The following is a 21,120-nucleotide window of genomic DNA, read 5'->3' as shown; positions in this document are numbered from 1 at the left end:
AGGACACAGGCAGACTATGCTTGTTTTGTTCACTGTGGTAGCCACAGTTCCTACCACAGTGCCTAGAATATAAGAGGTTGACTGGGTGACTGAAATTTAATTGTAGTCAAAGTTAGCAAATCTTTTTGCAACTGTACTCAGATTGTTCTAGTAATTAGCTATTCAAGGAAAATAAAGCTTTAAGTTTGTCTTCATTGGATACATAAAGCTCTGTATGTCTTGTATATATTTCTGTATTCACCTTGTGACTTATACACTTTGAAATTTATAAAACTTAAACATAGTTGATGAAAAGCTATCTGTGTAGAATCAGTTTACATAAGGCACATTTACAGTGCATAATTACCCATGTTGCACTCAAAATTCTATTTGTTATTTTTGTAAGGCAGAATTAGTAGGAAAGTATAAGGATGAATTTGCAAGATTAGTCAAAAATCTCAGGCATGGTGTTTTAATACTCTAAAAACAATAATGTTAATTCTACATTTTTCTCTTTCTCTTCAGATAAAAGCTAAAAATTATGACAAGGTTGAAAAGGTGAGTTCTCATAAACATACGTTGAATTTTATGCTAAAGTTTAACTCAGGACTTACCATATATAGGCAAATCTAGTAAAATGGTAACAATTGTTGAATCTAGGTAGTGATTATATAAGAGTTCATTATACTTATTTGAGTTTTTTGTATGGTTGAAAATGTTCACAATAAAAATTTTGGGAAAGAAAATAATTATACTCTACTGACCAAAATCATGAGAATGATTTTGATTATCTAAACTGAAAATAGGAGGGATTTGTTAAATTTGCCATTTATCTGTAACAAGATAATAAATTAATGAAAATAGCTGAATTTGTTTTTTTAATGTTCCATTTCACCCACATACATGTGAAATTTATCTAACCATAGATTCTGATAATATTTTCTTGTATTTATAGCTATTTCAGAGATGCCTTATGAAGGTTTTGCACATTGATTTATGGAAGTGTTATCTTTCATACGTTCGAGAAACTAAGGGTAAACTGCCAAGTTACAAGTAAGTTAAAACAGGATCTTAAGAATAAGTCGTCTCCAGGCACACAGTCAACCCCACATAAACTCACACCTTCTCTTAACTTAGGGGAGACTTAACAGTTCGAAAAGTCAGGGTTCTCTGAGAAGTCAGTAAACCTTGGGAAAAGTGCTTCAAAGAAAGCCACTGGTATCGGTCTTATTCTGGAGAATCAAATTACCCAAGCCCTTCTTCTATATTGAAACACTGTACATTTGTTAACACCCAGTCACTTTGTTGGCAGGCTTGTTGTCAAACTAGAATTTCTATAACTAGAATTCTGTATTTTCTGTTCCTCATTATCTTTTATTATATTAAAGAGGAAGTTCTTTCTTCCTATATTTTACTTCAGAGCTAATACATCTTCAGACACAGTGTACCTCCTCAATCAGAGAATCAGATATTTCCACATTTGAATCTGCTACATGTAAGATGAGGCAATTTAAAGAATATAACAATAAGTGAAATATGGGCTTTAGTTTTGATAAGCTCACAAGCAGTAGTTAAAAAAATAAAGCATATACATTAAAGACATTGACAAACTAAACACAAAAGAACTACTTTATATATTTGCAAAAATGTCTTTACATTTTTGCTTAGACAAAAAGTTCAAATGCTGTTTTCATCTTATGATCAGAAGTTATGATTGTGTCTTTAAAAAAAAAATAAACAACATTAAATATATATATAAATATATATACATATATATATAAATATATATATAAATATATATATACATATATATATACATATAAATATATATATTTAATGTTTATTTTTGAGAGAGAGTGGGGGAGGGGTGCAGACAAACGATCCAAAGCAGGCTCTGACCTGACATATGGTGCCCCGTATGTTTTATTTGTAGATATATTTTAATAATAAATGAATGTTTATTATTAACATGTATTTTGGGGTGCCTGGCTAGTTCAGTCAATAGAACATATGACTCTTGATCTTGGGTTGTGAGTTCAAGCCTCACATTGGATTAGAGATTACTTAAAACTAAAATCTTAAAATAATAATAAAACCTTTTTAGAAAATAATTTAAAAACATGTTTGTCACATTTATTTCAGAGAAAAAATGGCTCAAGCATATGACTTTGCACTGGATAAAATTGGAATGGAAATTATGTCTTATCAGGTAGACTTAAGTTTTTTCCATATATATGCTATACACGTAATAAATTTGAAAATATCAAGAAAGATACTGACATTTTATTTTATTTCTTAGATTTGGGTGGATTACATTAATTTCTTAAAAGGCGTGTAAGTATTTTTATAGTTTTTTTTTTCCCATGTGAATAATGGCTTTAGCTGTAATATAATTGATAGCATTTTTTTAATCCAATGCCAGGGAAGCTGTTGGATCTTATGCAGAAAATCAGAGAATAACAGCTGTCCGAAGAGTTTATCAACGAGGTTGTGTTAATCCAATGATCAATATTGAACAACTCTGGAGAGACTATAACAAGTATGAAGAGGTAAATTAGGCCAGAGTAGTTTATTATTATAACTAAGCCATTTTTAGTTTTTTTGTTTTTAATTTTTATGCATTGTGGGTTTGTGGATTCTGGCCTTGTTAGTATAAGGTGCTTGGATATTAGTGCTACACAGGTTTGTTTTTATATTGATTGTAATCAAAGAACCATTCCTAATGTTTTTGGAAGGTTTTGAGAGTCTCCTAATACTACTGAGTTATTTTTTAGAGAATACCCTGGGAGAAATCACAATTCTTACAAAACCACTTGTATTCAGTGCTAAACCACACGGTCATGCATACACATTGCCATTCATCTCTTATTGAATGGGACCTTATTAGAATTGTTTCCAGTAGTAATGATCAGTTGCATTGCTTGTCTTTCATGTAGTTATAGTGCTGTGATTGTTGGCATGCAGGAAGGCTGCAGTCCAAGATCTTTGTCTCAGTGGCATTTTTTTTTTTTTTTTTTTTTTTTTTTTGAGAGAGGGAGGGCAAAAGTGAGCGAAGGGCAGAGAGAGAGAGGGAGAAGAGAGAGGAGCGGGGCTCTTGCTCACCCGAAGCGGGGCTTGAGCTCACCTGATAGTGGACTTGAACTGTGAGATACGACCTGAGCCGATATCAGATGCTTAACCAACTGAGCCACCCAGGTGCCCATCACTGGCACATTTTTTAACCAGCTAAGCTAATCGGCTTATATATGTAAACATACATGCCAAATAAGCTCTATTGTTAAAACAAAATTTCTGATATGTCCATTGTGATGGGGAAGAACTGTGTAGGGTATTGAAACTGTTCCCTCATAGGCATGAGCAGTGGTTGTCAAATTTTTTGGTCTTGGGATTTTAAGAATTGATGAAGATTACAAAGAACTTTTAATTTTTAAAAAAAAAATTTTTTTTTTCAACATTTATTTATTTTTGGGACAGAGAGAGAGCATGAACGGGGGAGGGGCAGAGAGAGAGGGAGACACAGAATCGGAAACAGGCTCCAGGCTCTGAGCCATCAGCCCAGAGCCTGACGCGGGGCTCGAACTCACGGACCGTTAGATCGTGACCTGGCTGAAGTCGGACGCTTAACCGACTGCGCCACCCAGGCGCCCCAAAGAACTTTTAATTTTAACGTGGCTTTTATCTATTAGTATTTAGCATATTGAGATTAAAACTGAGAAATTTCCAAGATATTTATTATTTCATTTGTATTTCACAATAATAAATTCCTTACATTTAAATTTTAATATAAATAGCATTAAAACAAACTGTCTTTTCCAAAGCAAGAAAAATTTAGTGAGGACAGTGGCCTTGTTTTATATTTTTGTGAATCTCTACCTAACTTAATAGAAGTTAATGGAAGATTTTCATATCTGCTTCTAAATTCAACGTGTTATGATATTAATAACATCATGTAGCCTCTGAAAACCCCTGAAAGGGTCTTAGGGAACAGGACTCCTTGGACTACTTTTTGAGAATTACTAAGTGTGAAAGATAATGTTTTGTATCTCCATGCTACTTTGGCATTTGTTTTTAAAGTTATGCAGACCTAGTTAAAAAAAGGACTTTTAAAGTGAAGCGATGGCTGTTCACCCTGATGAATCTGTACAGAGTTCTTTATTAGTATAATCTTATATGAAATAATTGACCCTTTCCAAATGATTCCTTATCTTTAGAAATTCCTGATACATGGAGACTTACTGCCAGCTCCTAACAGATATAAGCAGATCCTCCTTGATCTCTGAAGCATGTAATGTGATTGAATCTTTATTTTATTAACAAAGTCTTTTAAAATAAAGAATTTAAAGTGACTTAGTAAATGAACAGATTAACTGTATTATGCTAATGTTAAAATATACTTAATTTTAAAATAATATACATTTCCCTTTGTTTTTTCCTAGGGTATCAATATTCATTTAGCTAAAAAAATGATTGAAGATCGGAGTCGAGATTACATGAATGCTAGGCGTGTAGCAAAGGTATGGGGTTCTGACAGGGCACTTACTATAATGATGAGTATGGTGTTTACACAAGAGCTTTCTCTGTCTGATGTTCCTCTTGACATTTTCAATTATTAGCAATCTTAACCAGTGGCAGTTAATTGCATTGTCTGAATGGATGATATATTTGAAATGAAATACCTCTTTACATACATGTTAAAGGACAAAAATAGAATAAATCAAGTTTAGAAAAAAAATTTTTCTTTATTTTTTTTTTTAAGAGAGAGACAGAGGGAGAGGGAGAGGGGGAGAGAGAGAGAGAGAGAGAGAGAATATCTTAAGCAGGCTCCACACTGAGCACAGAGCCTGACATGGGGCTTGATCCCATGACCCTGGCATCATGACTTGAGCTCAAATCAAGAGTTGGACACTCAACAAACTGAGTCACCCAGGTGTCCCTGGAAAAAATTTTTTTAAATACATAAACAGGGGGCACCTGGGTGGCTCATGTAGTTAAGTGTTTGACTTTAGCTCATCATGATCTCACGATTCATGGGTTTGAGCCCCGTGTTGGGCTCTGTGCTGACAGCTCAGAGCCTGGAGCCTGCTTCAGATCTGTGTCTCCCTGTCTTTCTCTGCCCCTGCCCATTCACTCACTCACTCTCACTCTCTCTCTCTCTCTCTCTCTCTCTCTCTCTCTCTCTCTCTCTCAAAAATAAATAAACATTAAAAAAAATTAAAATACATGAGCGGGATATACAGACAAGGTTCCATCTACAGTTGATGAAACAGTTCTTATGCTTCCCTCCTATGTGCTCATACATATTTGAATATTGTACTACTTTGTGGTCTCACAGGTCTCAGGGATAGATTTTTATCTTGTGGGCATACCTTTCCATTCATTGACACTGTTAGAAGTTAGGGAAGATAGCCTAGTAATACCAACTATTGAAATTTTAAAAGACAGACAGTGTCTCCAAAGATGGCAGTAATGATGCCACCAGATCATCAGTCATGTTGATCTGTCAACTCCTCTGTCCTGGAGAGTGACCTCCTAGATCACCTGCAGAGAGGGCCCAGGGGTGTTCTGTTCACTCAGGCCTAGGAACTTGTTCACGGGTAAGTATTCCTCTGTTATCTTTCTCCCTGCTCTTAGTTTTTAGAGTATATTAACAAAGTGGTATTTGGGAAAAATAGGCATTTTGAACAAAGTATTCTAAACTGATCAATTCAATTCTGTATATCTGAGTTGTTCCTAGGCTCACCACAGAATTATAAATGCTTGTTGTCTAGGAATATGAAACAGTAATGAAAGGTTTGGACCGTAATGCTCCCTCAGTGCCTCCTCAGAATACTCCCCAAGAAGCCCAGCAGGTGGATATGTGGAAGAAATACATACAGTGGGAAAAGAGCAACCCTCTTCGTACGGAAGATCAGACGCTTATCACAAAAAGAGGTAACTTGATATTATCCCACAGGCTGTTTGTTACCTCCAGTCTTTTTTTTCTCTTATGTTCTTCAGATTCAATGAGTTCTATAGATCTATCTTCATGTTCACTGACCTTTATCATATCCAATCTGCTGCTAAACCCATCCAGTCAATTATTTGTTTCAGATATTATACTTTTCAGTTCCATTAATTTCTGTTTTAGAAATTTTTGTATTTTTAAAAAATGTATATTTATTTATTTTGAGAGAGAGTGAGTGCAAGTGGGGGTGGGGTGGAGAGAGAGGGAGAGCTGTCAGTGCGGAGCCTGTTGTGGGGCTCGATTTCATGAATGGTGAGATCATGACCTGAGCCGAAATTGAGTCCAGCGCTTAACCACCTGAGCCACCCAGGTGCCCCTGTGTTTTTATAGTTCCTTTTTTATAGTTTCCATTTCTCTGTTGAGATTCCATGTCCATTACCATCTTTTTCTTTATGTCCTTAAACATTTATAACAGTTCCAAAGTCCTCATCTACTAATTCCAATGTCTGCACTATCAGGGAGTTGGTTTCTTTTTCTCTTGACTGCGGGTCACATTTTCCTGTTTTGTCATAGTCTAGACAGTTAATTTTTTTCTTTTGGACATTGTACAGATATACAAATGATACGTTGTAAAGACTGGATCCTGCCATCTGCCTCTGAAAAATGTTGTTTTATTTTAGCAGGGAGTTAAGTTACTGGCAGATCACCTGGACCTTGTTAGAATGGATCTGTTTTAGTTTTGCCCTTAATCTCAGGGTAAATCTCTTAGTCCTGGGACCAAGTTTTTACTCCTAAAAAAGAATGGAAAGTTCAAGGTGTTTACCCAGACCCTCTAACTTGATGGGACTCAAATTCTAAACTTGGTCTCCGTGACAGTGGGTAGCTGCTGAGAAACCTATTCCGCTCTTTCAGTCTTCCAGCTTTGCTTTTCACTGGAGCTGTTTGTATTCTTGTCTGTGTATGTATATTTCAGAGGCCTGCTAAAGATTTAAGGGCATTTCTGCTGATTTTCAGGCTCCACCCTCTGTGGCTCTCTCCTTTGGGGAATTTCCCCCCTTAATTTTCTAGCAGCTCTCGTAGTCCAGAATGCCTTGTTAACTACTTCTAGCCAGTAAGACTTCAGTATTTGACTTGAGATCTAGCTATCCCGGAACTGTACACACAGGGATTGCTGCTGAGGGGAAAAGCCATATTAAATGTGGATCTTGGCCAGTGTGGTTCTGATTTTTTAAGGGCTCAATCTTCTCTGGTTTCTGTTTTGGCCACTGGTTTCTTTTGGTCATTCTCCTGCACCTTTAGATAGTTGTTTTTTGTATTTTTTGGTTTATGATTTTTATTTTCAGGAAAGTCTGATAGAAACAAATCTGCTACTGCCAGAACTAGAATTTTTCTCAGTCTGGCCTTGCTCTTACCTATAAGCCTTTGTAGGTAGTTTCCTTTGCCTATGCCATTTTCCTGGTTCTTCCTGCACTTCACTTACTCTCTCATCTGACCAGATTCTTCTTCTGATCTGATCTGATCAGTCCCTTCTTCAGATTTTGCTTTAGATGTCAGTTCCTGAGTGAAGCTTTTCTTGAGTCCCTAAACGACGTTAAGTCTGACTGCTGTAAGTTCCAGAGTACACTGTATTTTCCTCATCATAATAGCTACTAATTTTTATAATTGCTTTTGTACAATCAGTCTTCCCAACACACTGTAGACTTCTTGAGTATAGGAAGTGTTAGTCACTGATATGTTCACAGTGTCTCTCACATTCCCTAGTATATAGTTTGTGTTGGGTAAATACTAATTTAAAAATGATGGATGGGGGCACCTGGGTGGCTCAGTTAAGCATCCAACTCTTGATTTCAGCTCAGGTCCTGATCTCATGGTTCTTGAGATCGAGCCCCACATGAGGCTGTGCATTGACTATGCAGAGCCTGCCCTAGGATTCTCTCCCTCTCTCTCTCTGCCCCTCTTCTGCTTGCACACCTGTGCACACTCTCTCACTCTCTCTCACACACAAATAAATAAGCTTTAAAAAATAATGGATGGATAGATGGGGCTTGGGTGGATAATGGTGCTTGAAATCACTAAAGCTTGTATTTCTAATTATCATTCATTATCGAGGGACCTGTTTTAGCCTACTAAGTTAGTTGTGATGCTTGTATTGATAGTTTCATAAATAATATTTATTTTCATTGAATGTTAATGAATGTCTTCCCTAGTTATGTTTGCTTATGAACAGTGCCTGCTTGTACTGGGCCATCACCCTGATATTTGGTATGAAGCTGCCCAGTATCTTGAACAGTCAAGTAAACTGCTTGCAGAAAAGGGGGTAAGTATTCCTCGTCCCCATTTTGGCCTTTTCATGGTTTTAATATAGCAATAATTTGCTAAAAATATAACACTGAATTTTGGTAATGAAGTATAGGTGTTGAAAATTTTAATCTTCTGTTAGTATGAAGCTTAGTGACACTCAGAGTACTTAGTCAAAATTATAGGGGCTGTTTCTTAAGGCATTAAAATGATGGTTTCTTCTGTATGTTAAGTAATATACAGAAGAAGTCTTTGGAATTTTTTTTAGAATCCAGACATGCATATGTGTCTGTATGTATATACATGAGTGTGTATATTCATTCTCTTTCAACTGTATTAAAATTATTGAAGAGTGAGCTTTCTTTTTTTTCCTCTCCTAGGATATGAATAATGCCAAATTATTTAGTGATGAAGCTGCTAATATATATGAAAGAGCCATAAGCACTTTATTAAAGAAGAATATGCTTCTTTATTTTGCATATGCAGATTATGAAGAGGTCAGTAACAATATTTAGAACTTTCTTATAATTGGAGTTTTTACTGTAGGACTGAATTACTTTTCTGGCTGCTTCTTTGCCAGGCATCTTGCTTTTAGTAGAGATGATGCAAAATGAACAGGTATTAGTCCTCAGCTCATTATATATTTATGCTCAAAGCAGGTGCCATTGTGGGGTACAGCCTCTGGATTCCTCAGAGCTCAAATCCTGCTTGTTTATGAATATATATTTATATCCACTTCTTCTCTACCACCTTAGAGTCGCATGAAGTATGAGAAAGTTCACAGTATATATAACAGACTTTTGGCAATTGAGGATATTGACCCCACCTTGGTGAGTAACATCATAAGTGTCTTTAACACCTTTGCTGTCAGCTTTAACAAATTTTTAATTTACACATATTACAATTCACTGGTTTTTTTGAATATAGTTCTGTGAATCTTGACCAATAACGTTGAGTCATGGGACCACTGTCACAATTATACAAAACACTTCAGTCACCTTGCAAAAATTCCATGATGTGACCCCCTTCGTAGTCTGATTTGTTCTCTTAGTTGTTTTTTTGTTTTGTTTTGTTTTGCTTTGTTTTGAATGAAGCAGAATGAAACAGTGGGGATTCCTCATGATCACAGTTTAAAGCCATTTATGGCACATAATTGTTGCCTAATAAATAAATCTTTTTAAATAAATGGAAGCAAGAGAAACCAACATTCTGGAAAGGAATTGGACTGCAACTCACTTTATCCTGAATTCTGCTGTATAACAGTGATTTTCAAAGTCCTGAGTTTCTATAGAAGTGCAATGAAGCTTTTTCATCGGGAGGAGAAGGGGACAGGCCAATGTATGCGGCCCTAGAGACCCTCTGCCTCAAGTGAAATCTACACTGCTTTTTTGTTTGTATTGGGATTCCACTGTTGAACTTGCTTGCATTTATTCATCGTTTTAAAATTCATTTAGCAAACTGCTCTGTGCTGTGTACCGTGCTAGATTCCAGAACTATAACAACAAACTGGAGGAAATCTCTTTCCTCAAGGAACTCCTAGTTCGTTCATCCATTCATGTATCCACCTGTCAAAACTGGGTAACACAGTTTAACATCATCAAAACTGGGCAAATCAGGACCATACTCATATTCCAGAAACATTTGTTCACTGAACAAATATGACATACTTATCATGTGTTGAGCACTCTGTGGTGCTGAGTATAAAATGACTCATTAATAGTTTATCAGTAAAGTTACATTATATGGTCTTTGGAAAAATAGAGTAGTGGGCTTTTAAAGCAATAAACCAGGAAAGTATAAAGTTAAACATATATTATTAAACATGCTTGTATTAGATCAAACCTTTTTAGGTGTTGGAATTTATTAATGGAGTGTGTTCTAGTAGTTTCACTTTTATTTCCTCCTTAAAATTTAATTTGCATATTCTGGATTTAGGCAGTAGTGTTCATTGTACAACCTCATGCATATAGTAGAGACCTTGAATTGTACACTTTAAAGGGTGAATTTTGTGGTATGTGAATTATGTATCAATTTTTAAAAATTTATTTGTACACATCTTTAATACCAGAAAAACTTTGCTTGTGGATTTAAATAGAGCACTATCTATAAGCTTACTTTCTGTTGTCTTGGGTATTCAAGATTGCTTTCTTAGATAGGAAACATACTAGTATAGGAATAAAGTGAGACTGTATTGGATGCTACAGGGATCACATTAGGCTAATCTGTAGAAAAGAAATGCTTTTGGGGCGTCTGGGTGGCTCAGTCGGTTAAGTGTCTGACTTCAGCTCAGGTCATGATCTTGCAGCGTATGAGTTTAAGCCCCATGTCGGGTTCTGTGCCGACAGCTTAGAGCCTGGGGCCTGCTTCAGATTCTGTTATTTCCCTCTCTCTGCCTCCCTGCCCCAACTCACACTCTCTCCCCTCTCTCTCTCAAAAATAAATAAACATTAAAAAAATTTTCTTAATGTTTTTCCATAGGTATATATCCAATATATGAAATTTGCGAGAAGAGCAGAAGGTATCAAATCTGGAAGGATGATATTTAAAAAAGCAAGAGAAGATACCAGAACCCGCCACCATGTCTATGTTACTGCAGCACTCATGGAGTATTACTGTAGTAAGGTAAGTGCTGAAATATAAAGGTAAAATATTTCCTTCATCTGAGATACATTAATTAAAAGAAAGATAGTCCTGGTTTCTGTCATTAAGGTGTTTTGTTTTTTGTTTTAAGATATTTTTAAGTAATCTCTACACCCAACATGGGGCTTGAACTCACAACCGAGATCAAAAGTCACATGCTCTTTTGACTGAGCCAGCCAGGTGCCCCTTCTGTTATTTTGTTTTTGTTTCTTGTTTTTTAAGTAGGCTTCACGCCCAGTGTGGAGCCCACCATGGGGCTTGAACTCACAACCATGAGATCAAGACCTGAGCCAAGACCAAACATCAGACATTTAACCAGCTGAACCACCCAGGCACCCCCTGTCATTAAGTTTTAATTGCTCCATATCATAAAGGAAGTCCAAGTGTATCTGTGTAAAATTATATGAAACATCATCCAAATCCCCACTGCCTGCTTATTTATACCTTATTTAAGCCCCTTGGTTTTTTTTAGCTCAGCAATTTTTACTTAATATGATTTTAGTTTCCACTTTAATATTTAATGTAACTTGTTTAGGTGTTGTAGTTTTAATATTCTTTTGAGTATCTTTTCTGACATTTTATGGAAATCAGTACATTCCTCTCTACTTCTAGGACAAATCTGTTGCCTTTAAAATTTTTGAACTGGGTCTAAAGAAATATGGAGACATTCCAGAATATGTGTTGGCCTATATTGACTATCTTTCTCACCTCAATGGTAAGTCAATTCTAGATCTATAATGGTTATGCAATTTTTAAAATTTATTTATTTATTTTGAGAGAGCATGAGTGTGAGTGGGGGAGGGGCAGAGAGGGGGAGAGAGAGAGAGAGAAAGGGAGAGAGAGAGAGAGAGGGAGAATGAGAATCTCAAGCAGGCTCCACACTACCAGTGCAGAGTCCGACACGGGGCTTGATTGCACAAACCCGCGACATCATGACCTGAGTCAAAATCAAGAGTCTAATACTTAACTGACTGAGCCATGCAGGGGCACCCCTGGCTATGTAATATTAAACCATTAATATCATTCTCTGAAATGGGTTTCTTTCTTTCTCAAATGTATTACAATTCTGTCATCACACCAGAACCAGGCACTTAATAAGCACTCAAGAAATATCTGTTGCCTATCAACAGTGAATTTGTATTTGAGTAATGGTAAGTGCCTTTTGACTCTACAGAATGATCTTTAATACGTCATCAGTGAAGTCACATCAGTAATAGGATAAAGCCTCAAATTCAGACTTGGGAGACACAGTTATTTACGGTCATCTCCAACAACTCTGGGCAAATCATCTCTTGTTTCCTGGGTGGGGGTGGAGGAATACAAAACAAATCTCTAGCCACCAAAACTCAAAAATGACAAAGTAGTAAAGTGAACTGCTTACAGCTTACTAGGGAAGAGATTTCAAAAAGAAACATTAGGTTTATTCCCATTTTTATTTCCCTGTCCTGTTGTATTAATAATAGTAGCCACCCTTTACTGAGATCGACCTTATACCAGGCACTGAGCTAGGGGATTCAGGTACATGTAGATGTCTCATTTGGTCTAGTTACCCACAGTCCAGGATATGTAATTTCTTGACCAGCAGTGATCTGGTATAGAAATTGGTTTAATAAAGAAATATACAATTATGTGTCATGTAAATGAGTTAGATATCACAGGTATATATCAATGCTTTGAATGATATTTTAGAAAAATACAGATAACATTCTTTATATAAGTAGAGAGGAATAAAACTTAAGAATGATTTTATATTTTAGCTTAGTGATTCTACACTCTGGAAAAGGACTGAACTCCAGAAAATGAGACATGGAGCATTTAATTAAAAATTAATTTTCTCATATAGAATTCATGTTCCTCACCAATTGCAAACTATTTTGATTTTTTTAGAATACCTACTAGTAGGGGCACCTGGGTAGCTCAGTTAAGCATCCAATTCTTGATTTCAGCTCAGGTCATGATCTCAACCATTAGTGAGTTCAAGCCCTGCCCTGGCTCTATGCTGACAGAACAGAGCCTACTTGGGATTCTCTCTCTCCCTCTGTCTCTGCCCCTTCCCAATTTGTGCACACCCTCTATCTCAAAATAAATATAACTTAAAAAAAATAGAATAACTACTAGTATATATATGTTATTCTAAAAATGTGGCTGCCGGGCGCCTGGGTGGCTCAGTTCGTTAAGCATCCAACTTTGGCTCAGGTCATTATCTCACCGCTCTCGTGAGTTCGAGCTGTGCTGACAGCTCAGAGTCTGGAGCCTGCCTCAGATCCTGTGTCTCCTCCTCTCTTTATCCTTCCCGTACTTGCACTCTGTCGCCCTCTCCAAAATAAACAAACATTAAAAAAATTTTTTAAATGCCGATATCTGATATCAGCATTGTCTTCCAACATCAGTGTTTTACATAGTTCATTCATTTGTTCATCCATCCGTCCATCCATCCGTCTCTTCATCATCTATTCAGTACCTTCAGGACCTTCTGGTTACTAGAGTCCAGGAATACAAAGGTGCCTAGGACTCTATTCCTATCAGAGCATTCTCATGGGGGAATCCAATGTGTAAACATAACTACATCAATGTCTGGTGTTTAATTGTAGCATTAATTCTTGGGTTAGGTGTAAATCTGGTTTCCAATTTCTCATCTGCAGACCAGTCATAATAAGAGTGCCTCTTGTAGGATTGTTGAGAGGATTAAATGGGGATTAAATGGGTTTTTGCATGTGGTTGACCTCTACATGGAATGTGGTGTGTATACTGTAAATGTGAACTAGTTATGATGATAGTGGCAATCATAAAAAAATGTTCTGCTATAATAGAGCCCCGAATGAAGTACAGCACTTTGGAAGCACAGAGAAGAAAGTACAATTTAAGTTCTGGAGCTGTGCTGTGCAGTTATAGCAGCCACTAAACTACTGATTATTGAGCACTCAAAATATGACTAAGGCCAGGGGCATGTGGGTGGCTCAGTCGGGTCAGTGCTGGACTTCAGCTCAGGTCATGATCTCGCAGTTTGTGAGCTCAAGCCCCGCATGGGGCTCTGTGCTGACAGCTCAGAGCCTGGAGCCTGTTTCAGATTCTGTGTCTCCCTCCCTCTCTGTTCTTCCTCTGCTCACACTCTGTCTCTGTCTCAAACATAATAAATAAGTAAATAAATAAAACATTTCATTAAAAAAAAAAAGGAATGTGGCTAGGCCAAAATGAGATGTGGTGTGAGTGTAAAATACATACCAGGGGCGCCTGGGTGGTTCAGTCGGTTAAGCGGCCGACTTCAGCTCAGGTCATGATCTCTCGGTCCGTGAGTTCGAGCCCCGTGTCGGGCTCTGTGCTGACCGCTCAGAGCCTGGAGCCTGTTTCAGATTCTGTGTCTCCCTCTCTCTGACCCTCCCCTGTTCATCCTCTGTCTCTCCCTGTCTCAAAAATAAATAAATAAAACGTTAAAAAAAATAAAAAATAAAATAAAATACATACCAGATTTCAAAGACTCAGTACCAAAAAAAGAAAAAAAAAGTAAAATATCTTAATTTTTCATATTAATTACATGCTAAAATAATTTAGATGTATTGGGTTAAGTAAAATATATTAAAATTAATTTCACCTGTTTTTACTCTTTTAAATGGGGCTAGCAGAAAATTTAAAATACTTATGTTAGCTTGCATTGTATTTCTGTTGGACAGTGGCATTCTAGAGGCAACATGAGATGGGTCTTAAAGGATGAACATAGTTAGCCAGGAAAAGATGTAGGAAAATGCATTCTTGCCGGTAGAGAACACAGCATGAAAAGCAGTGGGAAACTTATGTGGAATGGTAGAAAGTGTCTGGAGCAAAGCTTGGATTAAAGTGAAAAGAATAAAATATTTTAATCTCTTGGTTTTAGTTTGCATACAGTCATGTAGTAAAAACTGAATAACTACCTAGAGTCAATAAAAACTAACACTGCTGGATTTTTTTTAAACAACTTTATTGAGGTATAGTTTATATACCATAAGTGTACCTGTTTTAAATATAAAATTCATTGATTGTTAGTAAATTTACTGCTGAATTCTTTAAAAAAATTCCTTAAAAAAATTTTTTTTAAATGTTTATTTTGAGAGAGAGAACACATGAGCAGGGGCAGGCAGAGAGGGAGGGAGACACAGAATCTGAAGCAGGCTCCAGGCTCTGAGCTGTCAGCACAGAGCCCGACACGGGGCTTGAACCCACAAACTGTGAGATCATGACCTGACCAACGGAGCCACCCAGGTGCCCCTGAATTCTTAAATTTTAATATATCCCTTAACAAGAAGTGTTATTTTCCTGCTTCCAGCTACAGAGGACCTCCCAAGACTTCAGTTTTAATTGTACCTATATAAGAATTTAAAGTAGTTATGTAGAGAGCAGTCCTGGTACTGCAAAATAAGAAAATCAACAGTATATAAATTTGAGTGTGCCACCCATCACAGTCCACGTACTTAAAAAATATCAGTAGTCTGACACAATGTCAGCACATACGTAAGTTATTTTTATTTAAAAAAAAATTTAAGTTTATTTAGAGTGAGCAAGAGAGCACGTGAGCATGAGTGGAGGAGGGGCAGAGAGAGAGAATCCCAAGCAGTCTCCATGCTGTCAGCTCAGAGCCTGACATGGGTCTCAACCCTACAACTGTGGGATGATGACCTGAGCCAAAACCAAGAGCCTGATGCTTAACTGACTGAGCCACCCAGGCACCCCTAATTTTTGTTATTTTTAAAAGGCCAGTGGGATACCTCATTTAGATATCATACTGTTATAAATCATTAGACATTATAACTGCAGTATATACAGAAGGAGGGGTGAACTACAGGTAAAAGGCCCTGGCTTCCAGTTACAGCTGTTATTCAGTAATAGCCAGATCAACTCAATCCTTTTGAACCCCAGGTTAACCCATCTATAAACATTGGGGTAATGATTACCTTTCTGCATAGGACTTTTATGAGAATTATAGGAGATCATGCATGTGCAAATACACTGTTGATTATAAAAGAGTTAATATTTAATATCTTTTTTAATATCCTAGAGGACAATAATACACGAGTTTTGTTTGAACGCGTTTTAACATCTGGAAGCCTTCCTCCAGAGAAGTCTGGGTAAGCTGTTGGGAAAACTTGGTTGGGTTCTAATGGCAGCTTTAATACTTGAATTTGTGATCTGTGGATGAACATTTCTTGAGTATAATTTCAGGAGATGTTTCCCTTTTCCCTTGAAGCTTACTTACAAATGCCTACCTGTAATATTTTCATACCTGTTTAAGATTTTTATTTTTGATAGAGTGCGAGAGTGGGAGGGGAAGAGAGAGACTCCCAAGCATACTCCACACTATCAGTACAGAGCCCGACTCGGGGCTTGATCTCACGAAACATGAGATCATGACCCGAGCTGAAATCAAGAGTCAGACACTTAACTGAGCTACCAAGACACCCTCTTTTTTAAGATTTTTAAAAAGTGTTTGCCTACTGATTACATATTTAAGAGATGTGTTAGCAATTTATTATTTTAATATATCTTCCTACCTGACTATGCCTCTAGAAATTAACATGAACAAATAAAGTTCTGAAAGTTTTACGTTACTCGAGAGCAGTGACTCTTACATATTAAAAGTTACACCAGACATATTACATCCCTGGTTTATGCTTTTGACTCCATCATCAGTTTTACCAGAGGAACATGGTGTAGAGCTACAGTATAAATAAGGCTTTGGAGTCTTGGGTTCAAATTCCAGCTCAGCCCTTTGATTACACCTTGGGCAGATTTCATGACCTTTCCAAACCTTATGTCATTGAGTAACAATAATGTCTACCACTGTGGACTTTTCGTGATAGCCCTATTCCTGGTATGTAGTAGGCATTCAGTATGTTACTTTAGCACAAAGGGGCTTAGTGACAGTTAAGTAGAGTCTCAGAATTAATTTTGGCTGTTACAACAGTGCTGAGGTAAAAATATGTCCCAAATAATCTGTTAAGAAAAAACAGCAATATTAGATTTTAGAATATATTTTTATTCATACATTGAGTGAAGAATGTATTCTACAGAATAATTCATGCCACTAAACAAAAAGCCACATTATTCAGGAGAAATTGGAAATCTGTGTATGTTCTCTCATACACAGCTCTCCCTGCTAAAGTTTACCTTCAGCTCTCCCTGCTAAAGTTTACCTTCTTTAAGGCAAATGTGCTCTTACCACAGGGGATAGGAAAATGTGCTAAATAAGCAAAAACTCAAAAAAGGGCTTAAATATACTAGTGTGCAGGGCGAAGTGTTATGATGTCTATAATTCACTTTCAAATACTTCATCAAAAGTAAGATTAAGTACTGCAAAATATTAACGATTAAATCTTAATGATGATATATAGGTATTTGTTATACTGCCCTATAGTTTAATAAGAGCTTTTTGTAATTAAAAGGGAAGGAGGGACCTTAAGGCTTTTTTTGTAAATGGGCTCCCTGTTCCAAACCCAGAATAATGAAGTACTGATTATACTTATTACAGAGAAATCTGGGCCCGATTTCTAGCTTTCGAAAGCAATATCGGTGATCTAGCTAGTATACTGAAAGTGGAGAAGAGACGGTTTACAGCATTCAAAGAAGAGTATGAAGGCAAAGAAACAGCTTTGCTGGTGGACAGATACAAGTTCATGGATTTATATCCTTGCTCTGCAAGTGAACTAAAAGCGCTTGGTTATAAGGTATGTACTTAGGATCAAGATGTGTGTCGTGTCCCTACTTTTCCCATGTTTTAGAATAGCTCATGGATACACATACCTCTAAAGCAAATTCTGAAATAGAAATTAGTTTCAGAATAGTTTTCCAGAAAACAGGAAAAAAGTTCAGGGATTTTTCTTGATTTTGCAACACTGAGTATCAAAAGTACTGAACAAAAGAATGAGATTTAACAAATGCTTACGTCCTTCCCGTGACATTGTCAATACCCTGTATCTTCTGTCCGGTGGGCAGATGGAGGTATTGTGGAAGGAAGAAAATTTCTAATAGCTCTTAAAACGACGAACATGTTTTGATAGCTCTTAAACCAAATGTAGTTCCTGTGGGTATAATGAAGAACCCTCACTACTTGTTTATAAATCAGTACAGTTCCCTCAGAGATTTGTATCTCAAAACAGTACGTACTTCAGGGGGGCTCTTCAGGAAATTAGCTTATCTAGGAATGGAACTCTTCATAGACATCTGAGTCATAAGAAAAGAAATCTGGCCCTGAACCTGTTCAGGTCAGGGGGAAAGATATTAAGGTTTATACAGCTCCATCAGTAATAGCCCTGGCTGAGAAAAATATTATTCTATCATTTCTTGATTTTTTTCCCCCCACTGTGTCATGAAAACAAAGACCAAGATGGAAACCCAAAGGGAAGCTATAGCCACAGAATCTTAGGTTGGTCCCTTTATGCCAACCAGCATTAAGATGTTCCTGACTATCATTCTCCATTTCCTCACCAGGTCTTGCTGGTCTGGTGTCTGAACCAGATTTAAATGTTTGAGAAAAATGACCCATACATGAACTTCAGACCTTTTTATTAATGGAAACCCCAGTTCTGTGCCAGTCCCAGATCCCTATTCTGTAACTAGGGGTTACTGCTCAGGAATGATTGAGTTCTACTTCTAGTTTAAGTACTTCTCAATGAAAAGCAAAAGACCTTTTAAGACCCCGCTATGTGACGTTATTAGCAAAGACCATTTCAACTTTACCAAGATGAAAATGGAAATGAAGGAAAATAGACCTTACTCTTTCCAAGTAGAACTACTTCTTAAATATGAATTCTCCATCTCATATTTCTATTTCTACTCTTTCATTTTTGAGGAGAAAGATTAAATGTATTAGAGTGTATATATAATGGGAGAAGGGAAGAGAAAAAGCAATTCCCAGTGGGCCTACTCATTTAGATCTGCCACCAACTGCATTTGAACAAAGGTTGAGAAAGCAAAATGCTTTTCTACCTGTTGAGGGTGGCAAAAGGGGCTCTTCTGGTTGTGGTCAGGCAGGCTGATGCCAGTGCCTGTAGCAGAGAAACTCCTCTGGGACGGGGCCTCCACTGCTAGGTGGCCACACTGCTCCTTTTCATCCATCTTAGAGAATTGTTCTCAGCCCTGGTGGGGCATTGCTGATAAACTATAAAAGAGGATGGTGGATGGGTTTGAGGTCAGAGGCCTGTGCCCCGAATCCTCGCTCTACTTTTTAGCTATAGGACCTTGAAAATATCAGACCTTCTTTGAGCTTCAGTCCCTTCTAGAAAATGGAGAGGCTACTATTGGGCTCATCAAAGAGGGAATAAATGGCTAAAACCATCTGGACAAATAGTGGCTGCTCCATATATATTTCTTCTCCCCTATAACAATAGGTTGGGGATAATCTTTTATTTTGCTAACAAAACCTTATAACTAAGTGACTGTTTTAGCTTTCATAAAGCAGGACTTCACTTAACCCAGCTTCACTTAAATTCATACTGTTCAATTCTAGTAGAAGGGAAGAGTCAGAAAAATACCTAAAATTATAAATTACCCCACTCTCTACCTGGCCCAGTCTTAAGTATCTACCCGGAAAATCTTGTATCTAGCCCACAAATGTCCTACCTGGTAACATGGAGTCTAATGATTTCTTACCCAGGGTTAGGGGGAGGTTATGAAACACCTGCGTAGCATTCCTTATTGAGTATTTAACTGTCTTTACCATCAGATTCTTACTTACCCCTCTTGGTTCTCTTTCTGTGGTTTTAACCCAGTGATTCACAGTGTATTCTCAAGACTGTAGAACTGCACAATTATACTCTAAGTCCCTTTTTCAGGTTTAGGATTCTTCTGTTCTGCATTTTCAGGATGTCTCCCGGGCTAAGCTAGCAGCTATAATTCCAGACCCAGTTGTAGCTCCTTCTATAGTGCCTGTTCTGAAAGATGAAGTGGATAGAAAACCAGAATACCCTAAACCAGACACTCAGCAGATGATTCCATTTCAGCCACGACATTTAGCACGTAAGCCATGACTTTAGATCCAGTACTGAGACCTCTGTTTGTTGATTTAAATCCAGAGGTGGGGGTGGGGGAGTGATGTGACCTTTCCATTGTAGGTTAATTATTAGACTCAGGGTGACCATGACAAGTGACTTGGCTCTAATCTTTGAAGCAAGAAGAGTTAAGAATGTCTTTAAAAACAACAACAAAAAAACCCTCAATGATCCAGATTCTAGTAACCCATTTTGGCAGTGACATTAGACAGTCTTCAGAAATGCTGACATACAAGTTACCTGTACAACTGGAAACTTACTGCATGATGCTATTTGGTATCATTTATACTTACTGATGGGTAGTAGCCCCTCTAGATCCTATGTGAACAAGGCCCTTATGATTATGTTGTTGAGTAATGGACTTTAAACAGGATTGCTGAACACCTGATTTATGAGGCTTAGAAATGGTCTTCGACAAAAACTGACTCAAGCTCAGCCCCCGGGTTGCCTTACTCAAAGTCACTTGTTAACTTTTCTGCCTCCCAGTGGCCATGGGGTTGAGACTGCTCTGTCTCATCCACTTTAGTTTGGTCAAACACGTAAAGCACTAAAAACAATTTAAGATGTCCAGAACAAAACAACATAGACCTAGAACTTTATGTATAAATTACTTCTTATGGATTTATTTCAGCTGTTTATAGAAATTCTTACATCCTATTTGATTCCCACCCTTTCTTCTCTCACAGCACCAGGCTTACACCCGGTCCCCGGTGGCGTATTCCCAGTACCACCTGCAGCCGTCGTTTTAATGAAACTTCTCCCTCCTCCCATCTGCTTCCAGGTTTGTTTATTGTCTTCCTGACAGATGCTTGCTCTATGGGTTATAAAAACTGTGTGCTTCTTTTCTTGTCTCACGGGAAATGTAAAGTAGCACAATTCTAACTTGTCAGATTATTGGGGATTAAAATTTGTGTCACAACAGGGTCCTTTTGTACAAGTGGATGAACTGATGGAGATTTTCCGAAGATGCAAGATACCAAATAGTAAGTGACGACAGCTCCACCCTAGAGCCGAACTCACGTGATCTCCCAGGCAGGAGATGGTTATTCTTTGCCACTGAGGTTTCCCAATCCAGCTAGCCATCTTGCAGGAGTACAATGAACCCTCAGAACGATCCAAACCCTCTTTGATACAGAGAGGCTTGTTCATATCCTAATGTCACTGAGTAAAAAGTGGGTCTTTTCTATTCATGTGAACATGCACTGCGAGTTGGCTTTTGAAAGAAATTTTAAGAGCAGCTTTGGT

At 37.4% G+C, this 21,120-nt stretch overlaps 1 protein-coding gene across 1 annotated transcript in view; it reads left to right on the top strand.

The window, feature by feature from the left end:
* Positions 1-21,120, top strand: part of CSTF3 (cleavage stimulation factor subunit 3) — a 72,495-nt gene that overhangs the window by 50,508 nt on the left and 867 nt on the right. Inside the window, exons 4-20 of the mRNA XM_003993143.6 lie at positions 505-537; positions 935-1,032; positions 2,122-2,188; positions 2,279-2,313; positions 2,402-2,528; positions 4,416-4,493; positions 5,748-5,910; positions 8,131-8,240; positions 8,602-8,718; positions 8,977-9,051; positions 10,700-10,843; positions 11,474-11,576; positions 15,888-15,957; positions 17,358-17,553; positions 19,690-19,843; positions 20,562-20,656; positions 20,798-20,858. Of these exons, the coding sequence (XP_003993192.1) occupies positions 505-537; positions 935-1,032; positions 2,122-2,188; positions 2,279-2,313; positions 2,402-2,528; positions 4,416-4,493; positions 5,748-5,910; positions 8,131-8,240; positions 8,602-8,718; positions 8,977-9,051; positions 10,700-10,843; positions 11,474-11,576; positions 15,888-15,957; positions 17,358-17,553; positions 19,690-19,843; positions 20,562-20,656; positions 20,798-20,858 (1,726 nt within the window). The remainder of the gene's footprint in view (positions 1-504; positions 538-934; positions 1,033-2,121; positions 2,189-2,278; positions 2,314-2,401; positions 2,529-4,415; positions 4,494-5,747; positions 5,911-8,130; positions 8,241-8,601; positions 8,719-8,976; positions 9,052-10,699; positions 10,844-11,473; positions 11,577-15,887; positions 15,958-17,357; positions 17,554-19,689; positions 19,844-20,561; positions 20,657-20,797; positions 20,859-21,120) is intronic.

This window comes from Felis catus, chromosome D1 (assembly GCF_018350175.1).
Source record: "Felis catus isolate Fca126 chromosome D1, F.catus_Fca126_mat1.0, whole genome shotgun sequence".
NCBI lineage: Eukaryota > Metazoa > Chordata > Mammalia > Carnivora > Felidae > Felis > Felis catus.
Note: the sequence above shows the minus strand (reverse complement) of the source record. Positions and strands in the feature narration are given on the sequence as shown.